We start from the raw sequence: 12,113 nt of genomic DNA, 5'->3' as shown, positions 1-12,113 counted from the left end.
TGAGGTCATGATGGAGATATATGAAGAGCGATGTGTCAATCTTTGAAGCCACAAAACCATAGGCAACTACAAAATCAGGCAGCGGAGTATACCAAACACGCAGGGCCTGTTTGAGGCCATATAAGGAACTTTTAAAGATGACACAAATAATCTGATCGAGCTGGGTCCACAAAACCCGGGGCTGGACCATATAAACGTCCTTTGTTAAAAAACCATTGAGAAACACATTATTGATGTCCAATTGGCCCACAAGCCATTGTTGAGAAACTGCAAGGGAGAGAACCAAACGAATGGTCGCCGGTTTAACCACCGGACTAAAAGTGTCGGTGTAATCAATTCCAAGGCGTTGGTGAAACCCTTTAGCCACAAGGCGTGCCTTGTAGCGCTCTATAGAAACATTGGAATGGCGCTTAATGCAAAAAACACATTTACAACCAATTACATTTTGGGTTCCATTTGGCGCAACCAATAACCAAATACCATTACCTAAAAGGGCATTAAACTCCTCATTCATGGGCAGGAGCCATTCTGGAATACGCAAGGCTTGAGAATAACAGGAAGGTTCCTCAGATGCCATTGTGGCTGTAAGATTAAGATGTGCTACCTTGCGCAGGGTGCCAGTATGTGATCGAGTAGTCATTGGGTGTATAGAAGCAACTGGAACAGGGCCCGAAGCCACTGATTTAGTTGGTGATGAGCCCGGTGCCAATAAATCCGTTGGTGGGCCTGAAACTGATATAACAGGAACTGGGCCAGGAGCTAAGAAATCAATGACTGGCCAGAAACTAGTGCAACAGAGACTGGGCCCGAAGCCAACAAATCTGATGGACCTCGAGGCAGCCAAAGGAGCTGAGGGTAATGGGCCTGAGTCCAAGGGAGCCGGGAGCAATTAACCAGGAGGGGGGCCGGCATTGGGAGCCAATGAACTAGAGGACAGGACCATAGATGGACATGTTGGTAGGCCTGTTGGACCAGTTGGGCCTTATCTTGGTGGATTCAAGGGAACAACCTATGGGCTGAATACAACTGCAGAAGGACACTAGACCGAGCAAGGTAAGAAAATCGAAGGAGGAACATTCGACCAGGAGGACACTGTAGGAGCATATGGAGCAGACTAGGCCAAAGAGGACTGAAAAGGAAAAACACTCTCAACAAATGAAACATGGCGGCTGACATGCAATCTGTTGGTAGAAGGATCAAGGCATTTATAGCCTTTATGAGAAGTGAATAACCTAGGAACAGACAATGAACAGAACAAGTTTCAAGCTTGTTGGCACAATAGGGGCATAACCAAGGGTAACAGGATCATTATCACATACAATTCTGACACCCTCCAATTCCCTACAATCCCTCACATGGGAGTGAAATGACCACTTACCCACTGCCTTGGGAAGTGTGTCCAGGCAGTGGGTAAGTGGTCATTTCAGCTCCCATGTGAGGGATTGTAGGGGAATTGGAGGGTCTCATAATTGTAGGAGATAAAGATTCAGGGTAACAGAGACAACCAAAGGTCTTTAGAAAAGAAAAATCAGGTTGAATCCCAAAAAGATGATGATAGGGATTATCATATTGAAGTAGAGGAGTAGGCAAACGATTGATAAGATATACTGCAGTGAAGAAAGCATAAGACCAGTAAGCAAAGGGCAGGTTGGAATGAAAAAGAAGAGCAAGAAATGATATGGTGGTGCTTGGGTTCAGCAGCCCCATTTTGAGCTTGAGTATGGGGACAATATACGCGACGAGAAATGCCATGAGAGCCCAAGAAAGGATCCAACTTCTGAAACTCCCCTCCCCCATCTGTTTGGTTGCATTTGATTTTAGAACAAAAGAAATTCTCAACCATCAACTTGAAACGTTGAAATATAGGCAAAACATCAGACTTCCTTACAATGGGAAACAACCAACAATATTTGCTATAGTCATCCACAAACAAACATAGTAGCGATATAGGTCATGAAAAGTAACAGTGGTTGTGCCCCAAACATCACAGTGCAACAACTCAAGTGCAGAAGTGCTAATAGAGGGTGAAGAAGCCAGTGACAGTCTGTGACTCTTAGAATAATGACAAGCTTTGCAGGATGAAACAGTAAAGCTAGAAACAGGTAACGAAAAAGAGCTAACAACATGTTTAATAGTCTGGAAAGAGGGATGTCCAAGTCTTGAATGCCAGTCATCATGGAAGCACGCACTGTAGAATTCGAGGAGTAGGGCATAGTCATGGGCAAAGTGATCTCATAAAGGCCATTGTTACTCCGGCCTTGATACAAAATCTCCTCTGGTCCTCGATCAAGAAACAATCAGAGTAAAACTCAAAGAAAGCATGATTATCCTTACAGAAACAATTCATAGAAAGTAAATTCCTATGTATATCCGATATGCACAAGATATTAGAAAGAGTGAAGCTATCAAAATTTGTGAACAAAGCAGCAGAACCAGAACTAGTAATAGACAAACCTTGCCCATTGCCTATTATGATTTGATCTAGGCCACAGAAAAGGGAACCAAGAGCAAGATTGCTCACATCTGCAGTTAAGTGATTGTTATATCCAGAATCTAACAACCAAGTAGTGAATACAGAAGAGGCATTAGAAGAAAAGCAGAGAGGATTACCAAGAAAGGCATGATTATATCACTGTGGACAAGAGAAGCAAGATGACCTTCATTGCCACATATCTGACAAAGAGAACGGCTAGAGGAAGTGTAAGGGTATTTATGTAATATCCCTTTATATGTTCTAATATAATCCTACTTGTATTAATGCCCAAGCTGTGAGGGGCAATCTAGTAATTAGCCCATCTGACCTAAACCCTAGTTTTCCTATATATACTAGCTGGAGGCAGCAGTCTGGGTATTCCAAACTAGATACTCAGGGTGTAATGCTTTAAGGAACCTTGTGCTTAAACCCTAACCCTAACAATCTTAAAGCATTAGGTTTTTCGTTACCCTGCGATCAAGATCTGTTTTGGATTTCGGATTAACGTTCGGCTTCGGTGATTTTCTCCAATCGATTTCGGTGTGATTGATCGTTTTTCTTTTGAGAGATCAACGTTCGTACATATCACTTCTAGTTTTTTGATCGATTTGTATGATCTGCTTTGGTTTCGTTTTTTAGAAAACAGAATCGTGTTTCTACACTGTGGATCAAGGAATTGATTACCTATCCAAGGTTGTGGATCAAGGCATTGATTACCTCATTGGTTTTAGCATTCGGCTGCACTCTCGGTTTTGGCGATCGGCATCTGCCACCTACAAAATCCATTGTACAAAGAGGAAGTAATTGATTGCTTTTATTGAAAAAAGAAAGTAAACGTTGGCAGCTTCTCAAAAGCATTGATTACCTTTTTTTTTTTTTATTGGAAAAGGGTTTTGTCCTTTCTCATAAACCTTTTGATTTGAAAGGACATTAATGCTTTCTCTGATTTGATTTAAAAAAAAAAAAAAAATACAAATCAAAAGCAGTTTTTGGCAGAGTATGTTGGCAGAGACTTCTCTTCAAAGTTTTAATTGGCTGATTGCCTAATTAAAAAAAAAAAAAAAAAAAAAGGGAGAAGCCGCAAGTGACCATACCAGCAGCCAGTGCCAGTGACCTGCGCCAACAAGCACTACGAGTGTCGACACCGCTGTACCGCCGCTATCTTTTTCCTCTGTCGTCTAAATCCAGGGTTCTCCATATCAGGTGTGATTGTTCCTTGGACCATTTATTTTTATTTGAATTTTTCCTTGGACATATAAACAAATCACATAAATATGGAGAAACACGCTGTTCCAATTGAGATGATCAAATTGGAAAGCTTTAGTGGCTCTGAGTTCAGTTCTTGGAAAAGGAGGACTCAGTTTGGACTGAAGTACCTCAATATTTTCTACACTGTAGTAAATACTTTTTCTGATTGTACGGACCTAACTGAAGCCCAATGGATAAGTGATGAGGATTTTTGCAAAGACTACCTATTGAACTGCCTGTCAGATAGGCTGGAAGAGACCTATAGTAAATATGAGTCTGCAAAACAGATTTGGGAAAACCTAGAAGCCCAATTCAAAAAGGAGGAGGACCTATCAAAAACTCACTTGGTTGACAAGTTTATGGACTTCAAGTTTCAAGAAGATAAGGAGATACTTTCACAAGTAACAGACTTTGAGAACTTGAGAACAAAATTGAACCAAGAAAACATCCCTGTTGTTGATGCATTCTTAGTGGGTGCAATTATCTTTAAGTTACCCTCTACCTGGCATTCCTTTAAAACTGAGATGCACAGAAAGAAAACACAAGTGGGGCTGGATGATCTCAAACGGTTCATTAGAATCGAAGATGAGAACAGAGCCAGGAATAACTTGGAGATGGTGAAACAACAACAGGCATCTGCCAATTTGGTTTCACAACCCAAGAAATATCCTAGGCAGTCCAAGCCACCTAAGAAAGAATCCCAACAGTTGGAGGCCAAAAAGACTAATTTTAAAAAGAGGGGCAAGTGCCGCAACTGTGGAAAGTGGGATTACTATGCATCTGAATGTAGGGGTCCTAAGAAAGGGAACACTGATACACCACAGAAGGAAGTTCACATGCTGGTAGACAAGACTGAGCCTACTAACTTTGTTGCCATGATTGGCAAGGGTAAGGGGTTGGCCAGTACATCTTCAGATTGGTGGTTAGACTCTGGAGTGACTTGTCATGTTTGTAATAGCAAGGACCTGCTCACTGATGTTGTTCAAGTAGCAGAGACTGTTACTGTTGCAAATGGAGACGTCGTGGAAGTGGCTCAACAAGGGACAGCGAACCTGGTTCTATCATCAAGTAAAATATTAACTTTGAAAAATGTTAAAATCTTTCCTGGTTTTGAAAAGAATTTAATTTCCATTGGAATTTTGCTTGATGCTGGCATATCTATTACTTTTAGTAGTGGTAGAGTAACATTGTCTGTTAACTCCTTTTATTTTGGATGTGCTTATAATTTGAATGGTATGTTTAGGTTGAGTTTAGCTAATGAGACAATAAACCAGGTTAACCATAATTCACTTGATCCCAAAATACTACATTGTAGGTTAGGACATGTGAACTATAGGAAAATGCTCAAACTAGCTAAAACTCATAATTTACCATTAGACACTTCAATTAGATTTAACAGATGTGAAGTGTGTGCTCAAACCAAAATAACTAGAAAACCGTTCAGACCGGTTTCTAGGAGCACTCAACTTCTTGAACTTATACATTCTGACATTTGTGACTTTAAAAGCTACACAACTAGAGGAGGTCAGAAGTATTTGATAACATTTATAGACGATTTTTCTAGATATTGTCATTTATACCTGTTAAAATCTAAAGATGAAGCTTTTGAAAAATTTAAAATTTTCAAGAATAGAGTAGAAAATCAATTGAACTTGAAAATTAAAAGATTTAGAAGTGATAGGGGAGGAGAATACAAATTGACAGAGTTCAAGGAATTCTGTGCATCTGCAGGCATAATCCTTGAAACTACTGCTCCTTACTCACCTCAATCAAATGGCATAGCTGAAAGAAAGAACAGGATGTTAACAGAGATGTTAAACTCCATGTTATTGACAGCTGGCATGCCCTCTTGCTATTGGGGAGAAGTTGTGTTGACTGCAAATCACATTCTAAATAGACTACCACATTCAAAACTGACTTCTACACCTTATGAACTATGGCATAATCATTCCTGTAGATATGACACTCTTAAGGTTTGGGGCTGTATAGCTTATGTTAGGATACAAGACCCTAGGAGACCTAAGGTGGGAACTAGAACAAACACTTGTGTATATTTAGGTTGTGCAGAAGACAGTGCTGCAGACCGGTTTTTGGATCTATCAACCAGTGTGGTGATAGAATCTAGGGATGCTATATTCTTTGAGGATAAATTCCTTAGAGATAAAGGCCTGACCTTGCCTGGTTTGGTCAAGTGGTTCTGAATCACCTTTGGAATCTGAACCAATTGTTTCGACACTACTCCCCAATGCTCCTTGAATCGAATCTAGAAGAGTATCTACTAGAGATCGAGTACCCAAGAATTTTGGTGAGGATTTTGTGACCTACCATTTAGAGGCTGATCCATCCACCTATAAGGAAGCGATGAGATCTAGGGACTCCCTGTTATGGAAAGAAGTCATTGATGAGGAAATGAGCTCTTTAATGCAGAATGAGACCTGGCACCTTGTTGATCTGCCTAGAGGGGCCAAGACAATAGGGTGTAAGTGGGTATTGAAGAAGAAACTTAATCCGGATGGGTCTATAGCCAGGTATAAAGCACGATTAGTAGCTAAGGGCTATAAACAGGTGAGAGGGATAGATTATTTTGATATCTACTCCCCGGTCTGCCATTTGGCAACAATAAGAATTCTTCTTGCCATAGCATCTATTGAGCACTATGTTGTGCATCAAATGGATGTAAAAACGGCTTTCCTTAATGGAGACCTAACAGAAGAAATCTACATGAACCAACCTGAAGGGTTTGTCATGGAAGGTTCTGGAAAAAGAATTTGTAAATTAAACAAATCTCTCTATGGTCTTAAACAAGCACCTAAATTATGGCATGAGAAGTTTGACAAGACAGTAAAGAGCCTTGGTTTTCAAACCAGTAACTCAGATAAGTGCCTTTATTTTTTGTCTGAGTCAAACAAGGTCGCGATTATTTGCTTGTATGTAGACGACATGTTGATTCTAGGTTCTGATCTCTCTGTAGTGAGTGACATTAAAGAAACCTTGTCCAAAGAATTCGACATGAAATATCTTGGTGTGGTAGACACCATTCTTGGGATGAGAGTAAGCTTCAGTGAGCAAGGGATCAACCTTAGTCAGACTCATTACACTGAGAAGCTACTTTCTAGTTGGGGATACAGTGATTGTAAATCGATTGAGACACCCTATGACTATAACAAACGGTTGAAACCTAACACAGGTGACACCGTGAATCAGTTAGATTATTCTAAACTGATTGGTAGTCTCATGTATGCAATGAGTTGCACTAGGCCAGACATAGCCTTTACGGTAGGCATGCTGAGTCGTTTCACTAGTAATCCTAGAAAAGAGCATTGGGATGCCCTCTCGAGGCTGATGAGATACCTTAAGGGTACTCAAGGTTATGCTTTATGTTATATTGGACATCCTCCAACTTTGGAAGGATATTCTGATGCATCTTGGTGCTCAGATTTGGGAGATAGCAGATCCACTAGTGGTTATGTATTTACACTAGGAGGAGCAACTGTAGCATGGAAATCCAAAAGACAGACTAGTATTGCTCTGTCATCTATGGAATCGAAACTTTATGCTCTAGCTTCTGCGGGAGATGAAGCAGAGTGGATAAAGGATCTGATCATGGATATTCCATTGAGAAGTTTTAAGTTAAACTCTATAGCTATATTCTGTGATAATCAAGCAACAAAGACGATTGTGAATAACTCACTCTTTAATGGTAAGAGGAGACACATCAGGCTGAAACATGCCATACTGAATTATAGAATAGAACAAGGGATTATCACTTTGATTGATGTGAGATCGAAGGATAATACGGCAGATGCCCTTACAAAGGGATTGAACAAAGATCGAACATTCAAAACTACAGGGGAGCTGGGGTTAAAGACCATTTAGTCAGGTCTTAACCTAATCCAATATTATTTTGAATTATTCGAATCTCATCTAGCCTTGGTAAGCATTCGTGACAGTTTACATGTTTCAGATAACTTAGTTAGGTTCCTAAGTATGGGGGTTTGTGAAACCATTCCAAACTTGATGGTGTAGCAAATTTTCATGTGAAGTCTCCTTACTTTGTTATTCCACAAAGGAATATGAAAAATGTCTGATATGTTTCAATGATATTGTGCTAGTCTTTATGTCATTCCAAATTTGATGACATGTCTTTCATGGTATGGTGTACCATTCCAAATTTGATGATACAACATAAATTTATGGCTGATATAACGAATACAGTATTCCAAATGGAAACATGGTATGGTCCTTATGATAGAGACTATATAAGATCGAGTTCTTGTAAAGAAACTTGATGATGATGCTTATTATTCTTTCATTTACCTTCAGCCATATATGAAATGTACTAAGTTCTTATTGTTGAACTAGATACTATTGTGCAAATGATTGAATTCATAATATCTTATGAAATTCATATTTGACAAATTACAGAGAATGGCGAAGATGGAGGAGAACGGTTGAATCTGGATCTCGATGAGGATGACTTACTTGATGAGTAAAGTCACATGGATTGCAAGGACTTTTTCTTTTGATTATTTCTTTTGGTTTAGCCACTTGCATGTGGAACTTTGGATTTATTGTTGGGTTTAGTTTTGATCTAAAACCCTAGTTTTATTTCTTGAAGTTTACTTATTCCTTATTTGATTTATTGGATTATTGATATTCAATTTATATTGATTCAATTACTGATTGAACAATGGTTCCTATACATGTGTAATGGATATATGTAGAACATAGGAGGAGATTGTAAGGGTATTTATGTAATATCCCTTTATATGTTCTAATATAATCCTACTTGTATTAATGCCCAGGCTGTGAGGGGCAATCTAGTAATTAGCCCATCTGACCTAAACCCTAGTTTTCCTATATATACTAGCTGGAGGCAGCAGTCTGGGTATTCCAAACTAGATACTCAGGGTGTAATGCTTTAAGCAACCTTGTGCTTAAACCCTAACCCTAACAGGAAGCAACCAATAAACCAGTATTAGGTTGAATTCCAGTCTTACCTGCCGATCGAAAATTTGAACCAGTAACCGAATCCGAAAAATGCTGTTGTGTGTTCTGATCAGGATAACGAGACTGAGTGGTCTGATCACCATGAGGAGCCAAAGAATCCTGTTGATTCTTAGCAGAGCAACTAGGATAGCGTTGAAAAGGACGGCGATTGCCTTTGGTGCGTAGAAAATGAGATTTCACTGAGCGTTTGTTGCTCTGAAAAAGAGCACTGCACGAAGATGCAAACTTACCAATAGAAGCCATATTTGCTGCGGAAATAGAGGACATAACCTCATCGGAGATAGATTGTAGGAAACTTTCATGAATGAGGAGAAGATCAGTCAGATCGACAAAGCAGACCGGCTCAGCGCACAGACGAATAGAGGTTGCAAAATCGCGATAATCACTTTCTAATCCACGAAGAGTGGTTAGCATCAGATCGTCATCGCTAATGTGTTGATCAATGGCCACAAGGCATCGACATTCGATCAAAGTCGGAGAAGATACGCACTAACAGAGTCAGATCCCTTCTGTACATGAGACAACCTCTCCTTCAGATTCAGAACACGAGTGCGAGAGGATGGGGCATAGATCCAGGCCAAGGTCTCCCAAGCATGTTGAGAGGTCGGAGAGCCAACAACCTGCGAGATCGCCACCTCAGAGAGGGAAGATATGATCCAACTCAGTATGAGCTGATCTTGGCGATCCCAAAGGACAGAGAGCTAAGGACCATTGGCGGTGGAGGAATCACTAGCAACATCAAACGACGGACGAGGATAGCTACCATCAACAAAACCAAGAAGGTTGTAGCCCCTGAGCAGTGGAATGAACTGTGCATGCCACAATAGGTAGTTGGTGGCCGAGAGCTTCAAAGGAAGATGAGGCGAAGCATTGAGAGTCATCAGATAATTAGAGGCATCACAACCAGAGCTCACAGAGGAAGGAGACAGAGCCATGGAAGGTGAGAGTACCAAGAAAAAAGTGAAGCAGAGAAATCAAGAAACCGAAGCAGAGAAAAACAAGAAACAAGAAACGCAAGAAGACAAGAAGGAAAAGGAAAGATGGGATAGGATAAAGGCACGTTAGAGCTTTAGGGCAATTCTGATACCATGTTATGAAATGAATCTCATCTATTATTGAGGGTTTAACCAATATATATACAAAAGGTAAACCATAACTGAATGATACATAACACACACATCACACAACACGTGGCGATCCTTATTAGGGTGAGGTGATAGGAAGTTTTATTTGGAACACCCTAATTTAGTTCAAGCCATTTGTTCCACAAAGATCATCTTTTGTTTTAGTGGCAGAAAATTTTTTAGGTAAAATTTTACGCCAAAACAAACAGAATGCAGAACATGGTACTTTTTCTTTTAAATGAAGCTGGTTCGTTCTTCAAGAACATAAGAACAACCATGCATCCAAATGCAATTTACCGTTCTTTTGTTCTCTGAGTACAGGAGAACACCAGAATTGTTCCGAAAGAGAGTTACCAAATGCAGCCTAAGCTTACTCTCTCCAAATAACGCCATAACATCCATAGCAAACACATCTAGTAGGAAATTTTTTCCATTAAAGAAATGAGTTATTCATGGAAGAGAAATTTGATATTCATGGAAGATGCCTAAGATTTAATCCAAATAACGGTCATACAATTGTGTGTGTGTGTGAGTGAGAGAGAGAGGCATTAAGAGGATTGTCACCTCCATATGGTACCAATTAGGTATTTGATTGACCCTAGAGGACCCATCAAATATAGTTTTGATTTTTTGGAATCACAGACTAGAGCGTTGGACATTGGAGAGTGGATATTTCATGCAAAAAAAGGCCCTACGCCTACAATCACAATTCTTTCAAATCGATATTGACAACCGGAGAAAAGTCTCCCTGTACTCAAAGTTAGTTCTCTACTTCTCTTACAGAGAAAAGGGTATTTTGTTTTGGCAACCTTATATCCCTCCCCTAAAAAAAATATCTGGGACCTGGGGGCACAATTTACCCTTCTATTTTTCCCCCTTTTGGGGTATTGAAGACAGATAGCAAAGACATCAGAATATTAAACACTGCGAACCAATATCACTAAATACTGTACAACAGATCAGAATATTTTGTTTGTAAAGGTGATTAGGAGATATTTCAGAGCAATAGTAGTGAATGAAATAGAGATGTATCTTAATAGTGAGTCACAGAAAAAATAGATTTGCAAAAAAAAGTATACATATACTAAAATCACCAAAACTGCAACAAAAATTGCCTCATCAGAGCAATGCTAAACCCTACAACAAACAACAAGACACTCTCAATGCTTGCCAACCATATCTTCTTTTATTCCCTTCGTCCTCCGAACAAAACTGGACGATAAATAAATGTTTGTAGTATACACTATCAATAGTTTTCTTCGGAGAGAAAGACTTTGCCCCAAGGCGTTTAAGTTCTTCAATTCTTGGACCTTGAGAGAGGGGTTCAAAGAGTTGGTTGTGGAAGGATGGAGAGACGAGGTTCTAGCCAAACTGAATCCGTTATCTAGTTTTAAAGCTAGATTGAAAAATGTAAAGAAGCAGATGAAGGAGTGGAATAGGAATGAGTTTGGTAGTGTCTTTGATAGGATTAAAGGTAGTGAGGCTCAACTTCTAGCTATTCAAAGGGATATCAGCTTAGACACTTTGAATCTTCAATTGGCTATGGAGGAAAAGGAGGCTAGATCATCCTATGTGGCTGCCTTGAGAGAGGAGGAAAAAATGTATTAAAGCAGTAGGCCAGGATTAATTTTTTGAAAACTAGGTGATGGCAATAACAGGTTCTTTCACAAGGTTGTGAGCTAGGCAGAACTTGAATCATATTTTGGAGGTAGTTAAATTTGATGGCTCTACTACTGCGGATGCAACCCTTATCAAAGCTGAAGCGGTTCACTACTTCTCAACTCTTTTTGGTGACTCCCAGATGAGGGAGATTATTCTCCCCAACTCCATGAGCTTTCACTCTTCTCTAGATGATGCTCATTGGCAAGCTCTGGTGGTTGTTGTTTCTGAGGAAGAGATTAAATCAGTTGTCTTCCAATGCAAAGATAGTAAGGCCCCAGGCCCTAATCGATTCAGTGCTATCTTCTTCAAATTCTCTTGGGATATCATTGGCCAAGATCTAGTAAAAGCTATTTAGTTGTTCTTGCCCTCATTCTTTATGCCTCGGTTAGTAAACTCCACCTTCCTTTGTTTAATTCCTAAATCTGATCTAGCTGTTGACTTTAGTAGCTTTCGACCTACTTCTCTTTGCAACCATCTATATAAGGTTATTTAAAACATCATTACTAGTAGGATCCAACTTTTTGTGAGCATCTGGTCTCCCCTAACCAGTCTTCATTAAAGGGAGATCCATAGCTGATAATATTCTTGTTTTTCAT

General features: G+C 39.8%; 1 protein-coding gene across 1 annotated transcript; it reads left to right on the top strand.

The window, feature by feature from the left end:
* Positions 1–11,082: 11,082 nt before the first annotated feature.
* LOC122665503 lies at positions 11,083–11,872 on the top strand. Its single transcript, XM_043861657.1, has 2 exons — positions 11,083–11,456; positions 11,539–11,872. Exons 1-2 carry the CDS (start codon positions 11,083–11,085, stop codon positions 11,870–11,872), a joined length of 708 nt encoding a protein of 235 aa, XP_043717592.1.
* Positions 11,873–12,113: the final 241 nt, after the last annotated feature.

Source organism: Telopea speciosissima, chromosome 6, assembly GCF_018873765.1.
Source record: "Telopea speciosissima isolate NSW1024214 ecotype Mountain lineage chromosome 6, Tspe_v1, whole genome shotgun sequence".
Taxonomy (NCBI): domain Eukaryota; kingdom Viridiplantae; phylum Streptophyta; class Magnoliopsida; order Proteales; family Proteaceae; genus Telopea; species Telopea speciosissima.
Note: the sequence above shows the minus strand (reverse complement) of the source record. Positions and strands in the feature narration are given on the sequence as shown.

Coding starts and splice junctions, on each gene's coding strand:
- LOC122665503 (XM_043861657.1), top strand. CDS start 11,083: ATGTTTGTAGTATACACTATCAATAGTTTTCTTCGGAGAGAAAGACTT. Junction 11,457..11,538: donor TTGAGAGAGGAGGAAAAAAT/GTATTAAAGCAG, acceptor GTTGTGAGCTAG/GCAGAACTTGAATCATATTT.